Source organism: Erythrolamprus reginae, chromosome 2, assembly GCF_031021105.1.
Source record: "Erythrolamprus reginae isolate rEryReg1 chromosome 2, rEryReg1.hap1, whole genome shotgun sequence".
Taxonomy (NCBI): domain Eukaryota; kingdom Metazoa; phylum Chordata; class Lepidosauria; order Squamata; family Dipsadidae; genus Erythrolamprus; species Erythrolamprus reginae.
Genome location: NC_091951.1, coordinates 199784435 through 199800707, shown reverse-complemented (window position 1 = coordinate 199800707; position 16273 = coordinate 199784435). Strand labels below are relative to the sequence as shown.

Genomic DNA, 16273 nt, shown 5'->3' with positions numbered 1-16273 from the left:
AAAATGGAATCTACACAGAGAGCCCACAAGGATCTGAGAGGCACAACCCTTAGGATTACAAATTTCCAAACCAATTGGACAACAGGAGCATTCTTGTGTGCATAATCGAACCCTCTCTCTGCCTCCCTCCTGTTTTTTTGCAGAAAAATTGGACTTGGAATATGTCTAGTCCAGTGGTTCTCAACCTTTCTAATGTCACGACCCCTTAATACAGTTCATCATGTTGCAGTGACACACCAACCATAGGTCTAGTGCCAATTCTACCAACAGAGCTTTAAGCTGATTGGCAGGGAGGTCAGAGGGACACCCACACTGCAAACATCTGATTGGTTGGATTGTAAAAATATGTTCCAAGGCGCCAGAATAGAAGCTTTGGTTCCTAATAATACCATGGGAAGTTTGTCTTTTCCCGTGGTCTTAGGTGACCCCTGTGAAACCCCACTGGTCTAGTACTTGACACCTGCATCTCCTCTTTTTTTTTTTTAATAAATTTTATTTACAAGAATATATACAATAAACACAACAACATACAAATAACAATGAACAATGTACAGTAGCAACAAAACAAATAGTAAAAATCGGGCAGGTGAACGGCAGATCTATATTAAAAGTTTGTGCTATAAACATTCTCTATATTATATTATGACTAAAAATTACACTATAAGTAAATAAAAGATAAAATTGAGTGTAAAATAGCAAAGAAATTTTAGAAAGATAAGTTTAATTTTTACATATACAGTATCTTATTTCAGTCCTTTACTGGAATGATATAGACACCAGGCTGTTATCTTTCTATATATACAATTTGATATAAATCTCCTCTATAACCACAGATAAATGCCAGCAGTTTTGTGACATTTCTAAATACAGGATAGTCCCTTGCAGATTTGTCCCATGATGCTTCCCAAGATAGCCCAGACTTAGAAGTGCAATTTGCCCCACAACCTCCTGAGATGAACATACACACCCACCCTGCCCACCCCCAAAAGGAAATCTCACTGTCACCTCACCTTCACAAGGAGGCACATTTTGGCATGGTGCTTCTTCCTTCACTTCCAAGGCCTGCCCTTCCAGACGCTTACATTCAGGCTTGGGGTTTCCCCAAAAAGATATGTTTCGTTGCTTCCCATCCTCTCCTGTCAGCACTTTTCTGCAGCCCAGAAGAGAGAGAAACATAGAGAATCAGAGCCAACATCCCAGAAAGATTGAATGATGTGTTTTCTCTTCCTTGTGCTCCAATCTTATTTATCTAGGAAACATAGGAGTAATATCTAGGTTTATATACGGTGCTCAGAGACTTTGCCCATCATCTTTTTAATTTCCCATTACCATGATCCAATCACTCTTAGCCCACTATCCTTCCCCCCCCCCCCCCCCGCCACAAAGAATATGCTGCTCAGGGAAAAATGAGTCGAGGTGGCGCAGTGGGTAAAGTGCGGTACTGCAGGCCACTAAAGCTGACTGCTAGATCTGCAGGTCAGCGGTTCAAATCTCATCACCGGCTCAAGGTTGACTCAGCCTTCCATCCTTCCGAGGTGAGTAAAATGAGGACCCGGATTGTGGGGGAAATAGGCTGGCTCTGTTAAAAAGTGCCATTGCTAACAGGTTGTTAGCTGCCCCTAGTCTAAGGAGAAGGGCGGTGAATCATTTATCACAGGAACTGATTGGTAGGTTATTCAGGAGAGCAACAATGCTTCTTCCACCAGCAAGAATCGCTTTCCTTAATGTGTCCCTCATCATATATATCTCCTCCCTTCCAGAGTTCAGACTTACGAAAAATTAGGATACTTTGGCTCACAGACTCTCTTGCGAGACTTTACAGGTGCAGGTCCACAGGCTGGCTCACAGTGACTCCAAGAACTCCATTGTGTCCAATCTCCCTTCACTGAGAAGAAAACACACCAATCAAACCAGCAGGGGGCAGCCTTCACCACTGCCCCTTATCTAATATAGGATCAGGATTGAAATCGCAAACTGGGCCCAGAAAGACATGAGTGATAGATAGATAGATAGATAGATAGATAGATAGATAGATAGATAGATAGATAGATAGATAGATAGATAGATAGATAGATAGATAGATAGATAGATAGATAGATAGATAGATAGATAGATAGAGATAGATAGATAGATAGATAGATAGATAGATAGATAGATAGATAGATAGATAGATAGATAGATTAGATAGATAGATAGATAGATAGATAGATGATAGATAGATAGATAGATAGATAGATAGATAGATAGATAGATAGATAGATAGATAGATAGAGATAGATATCGACAAACAAATTATTGTCATTGTATGTGTATACACAGTATACACATACAACGAAAGTGATATGACCAGTCCCAACACACATAACAATCCAAAATAAATAAATAAATAAATAAATAAAATAACCCTGCCTTATCATAGAGTTCAGAGTCAGAGGTGTGTGCAACTTGGTTTCTAAATTAAGCAACTTTTTGACTTTCCATTAATCTACCAGATGAGTTATGTTTGCCCAGTGAGGGGCTACCAAAAATTTTACTACCACACTGTGGGCGTGGCTTATGCAGGACACCCTGCATTTTTTTTCTCAACATCTTTCTGTGCAAATTGGGTGCTCTGGGGTAGAGCTCCATTTTTGATACCCCACTGCGTCCCCCCCCCCATCCAGGCAATAGCCCACCCTATGTTTGCCTGATAAAATAAGCCTCCCATAAAAATCTTAACCCAGTTTAACACTAACCAAGCTTGTTGAATGAGCCTCCTAGGTTTGTAAGTAAGCTAGCTAGGGGTGTCATGTAAACCCAGCCACTCAAAGAGTTTAAGTCAGTTGCTATCCCTCAACGACAAATTATGGTAAAATTAGATGGGGGCCAAAAAGAACTTCTTAGAGGAGTCATAGGGGAAAAATAGGATATAAATCCTATTTTATTGTAATATAATTAAACTATATGCCATATATACACAGCATTAGGTTGGCACAATCCCCCTAGATTTGTGAATGGACGAAGTAGGGATTTTGGAAGAAGGAAGTATAAAAAGGGAAGTCATGAAAAGTCAGCCAGCCATGAGGCAAATAGAGTTTGCTCCCAGGTTTGTGTTATGAATAACAAAAAGGAACTGAATACAGTACTGGCTTGCTGAGCAATCTTCTCCCTTATTCATATTTTGCTGATTTAAACGTATTGTGTGATTTATTGAGGAAACTGTTACTTAAAAATGAATACAATGAGCACCTGAACGAGTCCGTACCAGGGCACAGACAGAAAACAGAATTAATCGAAGACAAATACATAAGTAAAAAAATGGAGCAATCCCTAAATCTACTCTCATTAAATATCAAACGATTAAATTCACACGCTAAGAGAAAATTAATTTTTACAAAAACCTGTCTACAAGAAGTACACATATTGCAACAAGATGAAAAACAGCTAAAAAATAACAAGTTAGGAAGACTACTTACAGCATTAATAATAATAATAATAATAATAATAATAATAATAATAATAATAATTTATTAGATTTGTATGCCGCCCCTCTTTTATCATTTAAAACAAAGAGAGGAATAGCAGTATATATCAAAAAAGAAACAGAAGCAGAAAAAAATATATATGCAGATAGGAAAGGAAGAATCTTAGTATTATTAGTAAAAATTGATGATGTCCAAATTGCACTTGTAGTTTTATATGCACCAAGTATAGATCAAAAAAAGTCTTTCACAAATTATACCAAAAATTAGTAAAGATAGGGATAGAGAATTTATGCTTAATAGGCTATTTTAATGGTGATATAGATTCAGATTATAAAATAGATTATAAAATAGTGATATAGATTATAAAAGCTCAAATAAAAATAGTTATAAAAAAAGAAATAAATAAATACAATGATGTCATCATAAATGTAAAATTCTGCAAGAGGAATGTTTTCTAGATAATGTTATGGAGATCAAATAGTGAGTGTTGTTTGCAGTTAGCTTCTGCTGCAGACGTGCAGAAAGAGCCCTTCAAAATCCCTATTTCTGTAAAGTTCTTGCTTTCCCTCTGCTGCACTTTTGACCTCACCACATTCATCAGTTAGTGCACAAAATGCTGGAGCCCTGAACTTTTTCAGCAGATAATAGATATGCTAACAAAAGTGCATGCTCAGAAGTGTCCTGAGCAGGTGGACAGAGCCTCCTGCCGCTGGCATTACTGATTCTGAGAACCGGTCCGAACCAGGAACAACCCACCGCTGGCTAACAAAAAGATTAAACAGATAAATTTAACTTTCCCACAAGCAATCGAGTTGGAAGGACACTTAAAAGCACCTTGATAAAGTGGGATCTCTCTTTGAAAAAGGAGAGAGAGAACCTTGATCCTCCTCATGTTACATTCCTTTGTATAATTAACATAACAAAGAAAAACAAAAGAGGAAAGTTGGTTGGACAAGATAAGAGTAACCCTTCCTTGCACAGTAAATCAACCGCAAAGCTTGTTTGAATATAGATAACCAGAGATTGGTTGGCAACAAGAAACTTTTTCTTATCAGAAGATAATATCCAGAAATCTTTCTGTAAATTGTCTTTTTTAATTTAGGAATGTTAAAAGCTATCTAATGAATCCATACAAACATAGGATAAACATTTTCCTACATTCCAATCTGTAACGTGGCTGAACATAGAAAATAGCTCAAATTAAAATACAAAATAACAGTTAACAAATCACAAAATCCATGTCATGTGCCCCTCACTTAGGAGGATCTTAATATTCAAAACATGTTTTAGTGGAATCCCTCTTCCTTTCTCAGGATTGTGTAAGAGAGAAACAGACTAAGCTACCTTCTGGCTTTTCAAAATGTGCTGGAATTCAATTCCCAGACCTTGAGCTCTTTAGGCAAAATGAGACTAATAATTGCCAGGCACCTGGAGCCTACCAGATTGGGGAAGACTGCTTTGGGACATGGGAGCTCTTTGTATCTTTTCTGATTTCCAATACTCACCAGGACAGTCTTGGAAATTGTAGCAGGTCCTCTGATCACTGGTGTCTCCTTCACAACGCTTGCCTGCGTTGTGCCTAACACACCTTCTATTTCTTAGCTGAGTGCCTGGGATTTCCTGACACTCAGTATCAAAACCACGGTAACAAGGCTTCCAAGGAGTCCATTCCCCCCACTGACCATCCACTGTGGGAAATGTATAAAAAAAAGATCTGGTCAGTGCAGAAAAGTTCTTCAGTCAGCTTCTCCAAGAGAGAAGAATCGAAGCCCAAAGCCACCCAGTTTTACAGGAACAAAATCATCCTTCCCCATATATTTATTTGGTGGTATACAAAGATATAAAAATGTTTACATACATGATACAAGTAAGAGAGAAACACTAGGACAGGGGATGCACACCCCTTACTGACCTCTTAGGAATCAGGAGAGGTCAACAGTTGGATAGTCTAAGGGTAAAGTTTTGGGAGTTGGGTGATGATACTACAGAGTCATACAGTGAGTCCCATGCATCAACTACTCAGTTACTAAAGTTGTATTTGATTTGATTTGATTGGATTGGATTTGTATGCCGCCCCTCTCCGTAGACTCGGGGCGGCTAACAACAGTAGTAAAACAGCATATGACAATCCAATATTAAAACAGTTAAAAACCCTTATTGTAAAACCAAACATACATACAGACATACCATGCATAAAATTGTAAAGGCCTAGGGAGAAAGAGTAGCTCAGTTCCCCCATGCCTGGTGGCAGAGGTGGGTTTTAAGAAGCTTATGAAAGGCAAGGAGGGTGGGAGCAATTCTAATCTCTGGGGGGAGTTGGTTCCAGAGGGCGGGGCCACCACAGAGAAGGCTCTTCCCCTGGGTCCCGCCAAGCGACATTGTTTAGTTGACGGGACCCGGAGAAGACCCACTCTGTGGGACCTAACTGGTCGCTGGGATTCGTGCAGCAGAAGGCAGTCCCTGCGATAGTCTGGTCCGGTGCCATGAAGGGCTTTATAGGTCGTAACCAACATTTCCTGCAGTCAAGTTTGGTATCTGGGTCCTATCTCTTGCAGTGTACCCAGAAGGGCAAGGGAACAACAGTACCGCTCTGTACCACTCTGCTGAAGACATCTGATGTTGCTAGCTCAGAAGTACTATGCATAAAATAAGGTCCTGACTCAAGAGACGCCATTAAACCCATCAGAACTGTTTGTCAGTGTTCAGCTTACCCCATCCCTTAGTTGAGCAGAAATCACGTCTAATTTAGATTCCAATTTATGCAAACATCAACTTGCAAGCAAAGGCTTTTTAGAACAGAACAGATGCCTAATGGGGTGGGGAGGCGCACCTCACTGGATTCAGCTACCTCAGAAGCAACTATCTGTGTTCAGGTTGTGAATTAGTCTCTCATAGTTCCTCCCTATTCTTTTACCTGCTTAGTTAGAAACATAGAAGATTGACGACAGAAAAAGACCTCAGGGTCCATCTAGTCTGCCCTTATACTATTCCCTGTATTTTATCTTAGAGTGGATATATGTTTCTCACAGGCAGGTTTAAATTAAGTTACTGTGGATTTACCAACCACGTCTGCTGGAAGTTTGTTCCAAGCATCTACTACTCTTTCAGTAAAATAATATTTCCTCGCGTTGCTTCTGATCTTTTCCCCAACTAACCTCAGATTGTGCCCCCTTGTACTCGTGTTCACTTTCCTATTAAAAACACTTCCCTCCTGAACCTTATTTAACCCTTTAATATATTTAAATGCTTCGATCATGTCCCCCCTTTCCCTTCTGTCCTCCAGACTATACAGAATTCATTAAGTCTTTCCTGATAAGTTTTATGCTTAAGACCTTCCAGCATTTTTGTAGCCCGTCTTTGGACCCGTTCAATTTTGTCAATATATTTTTGTAGGTGAGGTCTCCAGAACTGAACACAGTATTCCAAATGTGGTCTCACCAGCACTCTATACAGCGGGATCACAATCTCCCTCTTCCTGCTTGTTATACTATGCAGCCAAGCATTCTACTTGCTTTCCCTACTGCCTGACTGCACTGTTTTCCCCATTACCTGGGCAGGGCACCTTGATGGTGCAGGGTTGTTTACGTACATCCACCCCAGGGCAAGCCTTCCCTCCATGCTTTGGTGGAGGGTTATCACATAGACGCTTCTGCGAGAGTTGACCGACCCCACAGGTCACACTGCAAGCTTCAAATGGTTTCCAGCTGCCCCAGTTACCATCCCCTGTGGGAGAAAACGGTGGATGAAGTTAGAAGAGAGAAGAGGCAGGTCTTCATATTATTATTATTATTATTATTATTATTATTATTATTATTATTATTATTATTATTATTAATTAGATTTGTATGCCGCCTCTCTCCGCAGACTTATAACTTCCTGCCCCCCCCATACTTGTTCAGAGAAATGTCATAAAACAGTGGTTCTCAACCTTTCTAATGCCATGACCCCTTAATAGAGTTCCTCATGTTGTGGTGACCCCCAACCATAAGTCTAGCGCCAATTCTCCCAACAGAGTCTAGCGCCAATTCTCCCAACAGAGCTTTAAGCTGATTGGCAGGAAGGTAAGAAGGACACCCCCACTGTAAACGCCTGATTGACCAATTGTAAAAATATGTTCCAAGGGGTCAGAATAGAAGCTTTAGTTCCTAACACCATGGGAAATTTGTCTATTCCCATGGTCTTAGGGCACCCCTGTGAAATGATCGTTCGACCCCCCAAAGGGGTCCTGACTCCCAGGTTGAGAACCACTGCCATAAAAGCATATTTATTTATTTTATTATTTTTTATTAATCAGATTTGTATGCCGCCCCTCTCCGCAGACTCGTATATCTTTCCTGCTCTTAAAAAGTATCAGGGGCTCGTTTTCCCGAAGCTGGCACGCTACAGATGTCCTGGGGCGCAGCTCTCCTCAAGCCAAATCAAGGTGACCAATGAGGGTGTTTCAAAATATAAGAAAATCTGAATGGGCCAATGGGTCTATTCACCTCCAACTAGCTGGCCCAAGACCCAAGGAGCACATCCTCTGCTCGTTTGCTTTGTTGCTGAGAAGGTTGTCCTATGGCCAGCCATAAAGGGAAAGAGTATCTCCCTAGGAGTGCTAAGTTGCCTTCTACAGCCTGATGGTTGGGGGTGACTGAAAGTGTGGCTTCCTTCTCTTACGTGGGCAGAAGGGGATTCCTGAGCAGCTTTGGGATTCCCGGCTTGCTCCCGGACATGAGTTGCCTGGAGGACTGAAAGAAGGTGGAGGGTTGTTACACAGACGGCTCCGTTGTTGGTGAGGCTGTGAAGCTGAGCCTTCTGTAGCGCAGGAATGGGAGCAGGGCTGCCAAGGTCCCCAGTTGCCCCAGCTTCCATGAGCTGCATTGGAAAGAACATACATGAAAGAAGAATGAGAATCCAGAAGAGGCAGGGTCAAAAACCTGTGGAAGAGACCAGTCACATGGGATCTAGTTAATATCAGTCATACTTCTTTCTGATATTTTTGAGTTCATCCTTTCTGCTTTCTATCAGGCCTCAATATATCTCTTCCCCCAATCTGCCTGATCTGATCAAACTGATCTACCACTGAGATTTCCTTGAATTCAGATTTCCCCGGCTCATTCCTCCCAAAAGGGTAAAACTCATTTTGCAAAATCCTGAAAGCTGAAGTTAGAGGAACTGAAGTTGCTATCTTAGTACATTCATAACTTTTCTATCTCTTCTTGTTGCCTTTTATTTCCCCTGTCTGTATGTCTGTCTTACTTTTTTTTCTTCCTTCCTTCCTTCCTTCCTTCTTCCTCCTCCTTCTCTCCCTCCCTTCTTCCTTTCTTCTTTCCTTCCTTCCTTCCTTCTTTCTTTCCTTCCTTCTTCCTCCTCCTTCTCTCCCTCCCTTCTCCCTTCCTTCCTTCTTTCTTTCTTTCTGTCTTTCTTCATTCCTTCCTCCTCCTTCCTTGCATCTCCCTCCTATTCCCATCCTCCCTTCTTCTTTCTTTCTTTCTTTCTTTCTTTCTTTCCTTCCTTCCTTCTTCCTTCCTTCCTTCCTTCCTCCTCCTTCCTTCTTCCTCCTTCTCTCCCTCCCTCCTTCCTTCCTTCTTTCCTTCCTTCCTTCCTTCTTTCTTTCTGTCTTTCTTCATTCCTTCCTCCTCCTTCCTTGCATCTCCCTCCTATTCCCATCCTCCCTTCTTCTTTCTTTCTTTCTTTCCTTCCTTCCTTCTTTCTTTCTTTCTTTCCTTCCTTCCTTCTTTCTTTCTTCCTTCCTCCTCCTTCCTTCCTCCTTCTCTCCCTCCCTTCTTCCTTCCTTCCTTCTTTCCTTCCTTCCTTCCTTCTTTCTTTCTTTCTTTCTGTCTTTCTTCATTCCTTCCTCCTCCTTCCTTCCATCTCCCTCCTATTCCCTTCCTCCCTTCTTCTTTCTTTCCTTCCTTCCTTCCTTCTTTCTTTTTCCCATAGCAAGGAAGTGTGAAAACATTTTTTTTTAATTAATGAATTAAAAATTGCTATTAATGGTTAGAAGGAAATTCTGCTAAAAATCTTAAACTTGTGAGCCAGGTCAGAAAAATGTCATAGCTTCCTTATAGAATTGCCAAGGGCATCTTTATTGCTTTTAGGTATTTTGAACCTAAATAAAGTTTATTGGCTGTTTCTTATCTTACTAGTCCTAAAGAGGAATTTGACTTTTGTCAACAACTTCAAATAAAGCTATTCTGTATTGATCTGCTAGTAAAACTCAAGAAATCCCTGGTATTTTGCATAATTAAGAAGCTGTTATTTGACCTTTTCCTACTTAGTGGTGAATGGAAGTTAGTGAAATTGCCCTCAATCAGGACTGAAACTGGAATCCACACAGTTTGTTGTCAAAGCTTCAGCAACCAATTGTCCTCCAGCCCAAATCTAGTAACATTTGAGAAGGGACCTTCAGAGAAGCCATATGCAGAATGGATTGCCCATCCTAAATTAGAGACTGAAATACAATCTCTAGTAAACATTTCTCTTTTCTCCATCACACTACTTTTCAGTTCAGATTGTCCTTCAAGTATTTAATTACCCCAGTGGGTGGTGGTGGGGACATGATGGAAACATTTAAATATGTTAAAGGGTTAAATAAGGTATAGGAGGGAAGCGTTTTTAATAGGAAAGTGAACACAAGAACAAGGGGGCACAATCTGAGGTCAGTTGGGGGAAAGATCAGAAGCAATGTGAGGAAATATTATTTTACTGAAAGTAGATGCTTGGAACAAACTTCCAGCAGACCTGATTGGTAAATAGAAACATAGAAACATAGAAGTCTGACGGCAGAAAAAGACCTCATGATCCATCTAGTCTGCCCTTATACTATTTTCTGTATTTTATCTTAGGATGGATATATGTTTATCCCAGGCATGTATAAATTCAGTTACTGTGGATTTATCTACCACGTCTGCTGGAAGTTTGTTCCAAGGATCTACTATTCTTTCAGTAAAATAATATTTTCTCATGTTGCTTTTGATCTTTCCCCCAACTAACTTCAGATTGTGTCCCCTTGTTCTTGTGTTCACTTTCCTATTAAAAACACTTCCCTCCTGGACCTTATTTAACCCTTTAACATATTTAAATGTTTCGATCATGTCCCCCCTTTTCCTTCTGTCCTCCAGACTATACAGATTGAGTTCATTAAGTCTTTCCTTATACGTTTTATGCTTAAGATCTTCCACCATTCTTTTAGCCCGTTGTTGGACCCGTTCAATTTTGTCAATATCTTTTTGCAGGTGAGGTCTCCAGAACTGAACACAGTATTCCAAATGTGGTCTCACCAGCACTCTATATAGCGAGATCATAATCTCCACAGTATGAATTTAAACATGCCTGGAATAAACATATATCCATCTTAAGATAAAATACAGGAAGTCGTATAAGGGCAGACTAGATGGACCATGAGGTCTTTTTCTGCCATCAATCTTCTATGTTTCTATGTTTTCCATGGGTGGGGGGGGGGGGTTGTACATGCATGCTAAGTCCTTACAGTTTCCTTGGCAGGATTTCAGAAGTGGTTTGCCATTCCTGCTTCCTAGGCCTGAGGGCCACCTCGATGGCTTTGGAACTAAGGCAGGTTTAGAACCTACGGTCTTCCAGTTTCCAACATATGCCTTAGCTATTGCACCAAACTCTATTACATGAAACTATTACACCTCTTTATCCCAACTTACTTGGGCAAATCTGCCTGGTATCACATGGTCTGGTTTCTTTGCTTGCTCCTGTACAAGTGCCTCCACAGGATGGGGTTGGATTGGTGCAAGTTCGTTCTCTCAACTGGGTCCCAGTTCGGCAGGTCACTGAGCAAGGTTTCCAGTCACTCCATTCTGACCATCCACCCATCACTGCAAGGAAAGAACAGCTGACATCAAGGTCCAGGCATGCTGGAGAGTCATCAGCCCTCGGACATAACATAAAGCAATCCACATCCATCCAGGGGAATTACTAAATTGCAAAATCCCATTTCCTTGGGGCTGGGGGGATTCAAAAAAAAATGTACACACATTGAGGAAATGAAAATATCAAAGCAAATTATCACATGGGAAATGGTAATTTGTAGGCTTTATAGCAGACGTCTTCAAACTTGGCAACTTTAAAACTTGTGGACTTCAACTCCCAGAATTCTCCAGCCAACATCCTGGGAGTTGAAATCCACAAGTCTTAAAGTTGCTAAGCTTGAAGTTGCCAACTTTATAGCACCATCATTTTCTGGGGCTGGGCCCAAACAATGTAGAAGCATAGGATCCACACAGAATCACCGGATGTCCTGTGCAAATCATCAAACAAAGAAATCTCTCTTTAAACTTTCTGATTACAGGCATTAAAAGAAAACAATGGGAAAAAACCTTGAGAAACAAAAACAAAAAGTTTGTTTGCCTGTTTTTAGTTGCCTGTTGTAACTCACTTTAGAAACAATTTAGCCTGCTATCTCTACCACCCTAAACCAACACTTGTCTCGCGTTTTTCTGCCTATCAAAATAATTGCTGAAGACTTGAAGAATGAGAATGCTTGCGGTGTTTTCCTTCTTTCTAGTTCATTGATAATTTTATTTCGGAAACTATAGAAATTCCGTCAAAGCCAGTATTAATCTTGTTACCTACATACTCTCCCAAAGTGGGTGCCTCAGACATTGACAATCTCTTTGGGAGCCCTAGTGGCGCAGTGGTTAGAATGCAGTATTGCAGGTTAACTCTGCCCACTGCCTGGAGTTCAATCCTGACTAGGCTCAAGGCTTCCTCAGCCTTCCAAGAAGACCCAGATTGCTAGAGGCAATATGTTGGTGTTGTAAACTTCCCGAAAAGTGCTGTAAACACTACGGGGGCGATACATAAGTCTAAGTGCTATTGTTATTCATGGATCCAGTAATGGGGTGCAGCTGGAACAATCAGGTGCGCAGTTCCAGTTGGAAAAACGGAGGTGTGCATGCATGTCTACATTCCCGATGCATACACATACGCGCCCACACAAGATTCAGCTTCTGCGCATGCACAGGAAGCAAAACCTCACGCAAGGATGCTCATGCTGAAGAGATTTCACCGATGTTTGGCGAAATCGATAACCAGCAAAATCTCGCACGCCGAAGCATTCCTGTATGAGATTTCACTTCCTGCGCATGCGCAGAATCCGAGTCTCATGCCGGCATGTGTGCACACACTCTGGATGTACATGCGCCCATCACCAGGATAACACCGGTAGCGACGGCAACGGGCAGCCCTTCACTGGAATCCCAAGCTTGTACAGGTAGTCCTCGTTTAACAACCACTAATTCAGGGATTGTTTGAATTTACAAACCAGATTGTTTGAACAAGAAGACTTACAACCAGTTCTCATAGATGCAACCATCACTGTGATCTTCTAATACAGTGATGCAGAACCTAAGGCATGAGTGCCACAGGTGGCAGGCGGAGTCATATCTGCCGGCACAAGAGCCATTGCCCTAGCTCAGCTCCAGCATGCATGTGCACACCAGCCGGCTGATTTTCAGCTCGCATAGAGGCTCTGGGAGGGCATTTTCAGCTTCTGGGGGGCCTCCAAGGGGATAAGGGCGTTTTATCCCTCCCCAGGCTCCAAGGAAGCCTCTGGAGCCTGAGATGGGTGAAAAATGGGTCTACCGGGCTCACTAGAAGTTGGGAAACTAGACATTTCTGGCCTCCAGAGGGCCTCTGGGGGAGCAGGGGAGGCAATTTTCACCCTCCCCAGGCATTAAATTATGGGTGTGGGCACTGGTGCAGGGGCAATAGTGTGTGCACACGCACATCCGGCACCTAAGGGGAAAAAGGTTCGCCATCACTGCCCTAGTCAGAAGACCATGGTCCTAGTGATGGCTGCCGGTTTATAACTGCAAATAGTTGCAACATCCCAGCAGCCCATGAGATTGTCACTTGTGATCTTCTCTGCCAGCTTCCCACAAGCAAAGCAAAAACCAATGGAGAAGCTGGCAGGAGGTCACAAAGGGCAATCCCATGATGTCATGCTTAATGGCCATGTGGAATTCATTTAACGACAGCAACCAAAATTGCAACAAATGACCATTGTAATTTTGGCACAGTCATCTGATGTTATGCTTCCCAACTACCTTGCTTGGTGACAAAAGTTGTCGGCTACAATTTTCACCCTTAAACTGAGGATTACTTGTACTTCAAATAAATGAGATGAGATGTTGCTCTGCCTGAAGTTAAGCGCGACTGCGTCTAGCCCAGATACTCAGAAATAAGCTTGTGTTTTGCTCAGTAGGACTAGCAGCCAGATACATGGGTGTAAAACTGCAGCTACTGTGAGAATCTAATTTTAGGCAGATAGGATGCCATTGCCACTAAAGTGGGCAAGAACCCCAAAGCCCTCTTCCTGCCTAAGCAAGGGGTTGGGCTAGGACAGGGGTAGGCAAAGTTGGCTCTTCTATGACTTGTGGACTTCAACTCCCAGAATTCCTGAACCAATCATGCGAGCTCAGGAATTTTGGGAGTTGAAGTCCACATGTCATAGAAGAGCCATCTTTGCCCACCCTTGGACTAGCAGACCTCCAAGGTCCCTTCCAATTCTGCTGCTCTGTTCTGTTCTGTCCTGTCCTGCGCTGCGCTGCGCTCTGCTATTCTTTGCCTAAATTTGGAAGGACGCTGATGAAGACCAATTCACATGTACCTTTTTTTCTACAGGGTACATTGTACAAAAAGAAAAAAAAGAGGAAACATTCTGGAACACGGCTTTAAAAGTTGATCGTGATTGGTGCTGACAAGCTAACACTTGTGATGTCACAAACACATCTCCCCCACAACTTCTGCTGTTTTTTTGGGTTTTTTTAACGAGGAAAAGCAAGATGGCATAAATGAATTCAGGTGGTACATTGGAGGTGGAAATTCTCAAAATATCAACTTAAAATGGCAGGGGTGGGTGTATCGGACAGGTAACACTGCCAGCTAATTTAGCTGCTTCGGAAGACTACAAAATCTCAAAAATTCAAGGCCATGCAAGGATAAAGAAATTATCCTTGCATGGCCTTGAATTAAGGGGCATACATAAGTGCACTAATATGCCTATCGTCCCCTGTCCAATTGTCTTTCCTTATCCCTTATATCATATATATTCTCTCCTTCCCATCTACTTCTCTTCTTTTTTACTTCCTATCTTTTTATATATTACTTAATGTCTATTCTCTTTCATATGTATTGTATATTGGACAAAGAATAAATAAAATAAATAAAATAAATAAAATAAATAAAATAAATAAAATAAATAAAATAAATAAAATAAATAAAATAAATAAAATAAATAAAATAAATAAAATAAATAAAATAAATAAAATAAATAAAATAAATAAAATAAATAAAATAAATAAAATAAATAAAATAAATAAAATAAATAAAATAAATAAAATAAATAAAATGACCCTGGTTCCTTTCTTGCTTTGTGCTTAGGCAAAGATCAAGAGGAGAGAAAAACGCTTACCAGGGCAACATTCTTTCACAAGGCAGGGCTTCATTTCCCGCTCACGTGTGCCACTCGGACATGTCCCTGCATGGAAGCCATAACACACACGACTGCGCCGCTGGACCCCTTCCGTGCAGGAGACGGAGCATGAACCCCAGGGAGTCCATTCACTCCACGTAGCTACGCTAAAGGAAAAGCAGAACAAAGATAACTGACTTGGATCAGGGTTTCCCTGTGATGTAAAATCCAACCATGAAGGATTCCATTAGATTAGATCAAGGGTCCGTCAAGCCCAGCATCCTGTTTCCCCACAGGTATTTTAAATATTTCCACAAAGGGAATACTTAAAGAGCTCCAGTAGTGGGATCCATAAATAAGACAACAAGAACCATGTTGGATTAGAGCAGAGTTTCCAAAGCTTTTGACATATGTGTACCCCTTCTATAATTTTCGTAATTTAGTACCCCTCATCCAAAAAAATGGATGTATTTTAATAGCAATCAAAATATTTTTATTTTTTTTATTTTTTTGGTACATAAGCAAAAGAATAATAAACGAAAAATAAGATTATTCATAATAAAATATAAATAAATGTTATATTATAAATAATATTTATTTGGATCAATGAGAAGGATGAAATTGTTTGTGCTGAGATGACAGATCGTCATAACTTGGTTCCCTGGTTGTTAATTTTAATCTGAGATGCAGTTCTATGTCTAATAGTCTGTTCCTTTTTTTTTGACTCAATGTCTACAAATGCTGAAAAAGCAACTTCACATAAATATGAAGTTGGAAAAGGAAGATGTACAGTATTTAAGAACTTTTTTTGAATGCGTCCTCCACTAACCCTTCCTGTACCCCTAGGGGTATATGTACCACACTTTGGAAAACACTGGATTAGAGGAAAGGCCTATACTTTCATATCTGTGTTCCATAATCCCCCAAAGAACTTGGAAGGAGGAGCTAATTGCCATAGTGTTAACCCTATGAACAAGTACAACATTTAGTTTTCATATGTTGTTAACATTTCTTCAGAAGAAATAATCTGAAATTAAAACAACATTTTGTTTCTCTGGGTGTTTATGGTTAAATGTAGAGAAAACTATGTGTTGGTCACTTAAACCAAATCCAGTGCTATATAAAACAACAGGCAAGGGAAATGAAAAAACACCTGGAAGGTATAAGCACAAAAATACATTAATGTGGAATGTTAGGAAACTGTCTTATACTGCCTGGGTTTACAGATACTTGTGGCTCATAATGGCTTCAATAAACCATTGTTTAAAAATCTGTTTTAGCATATAATTCATGGACACAGATCAATGTTTCAATTAACCATTTTAATTAATTTTAATAACTGATTTTAATTAACTGCATCAATGTTCTTATGTTTTATACT

The 16273-nt window shown here is 40.6% G+C and overlaps 1 protein-coding gene across 1 annotated transcript in view; it reads right to left on the bottom strand.

The window, feature by feature from the left end:
- Window positions 1-16273, bottom strand: part of CFP (complement factor properdin) — a 29552-nt gene that overhangs the window by 847 nt on the left and 12432 nt on the right. Inside the window, exons 3-9 of the mRNA XM_070741166.1 lie at window positions 14893-15059; window positions 11123-11293; window positions 8124-8321; window positions 7014-7187; window positions 4970-5152; window positions 1774-1885; window positions 1011-1150 (exon numbers count right to left, since the gene is read on the bottom strand). Coding sequence (XP_070597267.1) covers window positions 1011-1150; window positions 1774-1885; window positions 4970-5152; window positions 7014-7187; window positions 8124-8321; window positions 11123-11293; window positions 14893-15059 — 1145 coding nt within the window. The remainder of the gene's footprint in view (window positions 1-1010; window positions 1151-1773; window positions 1886-4969; window positions 5153-7013; window positions 7188-8123; window positions 8322-11122; window positions 11294-14892; window positions 15060-16273) is intronic.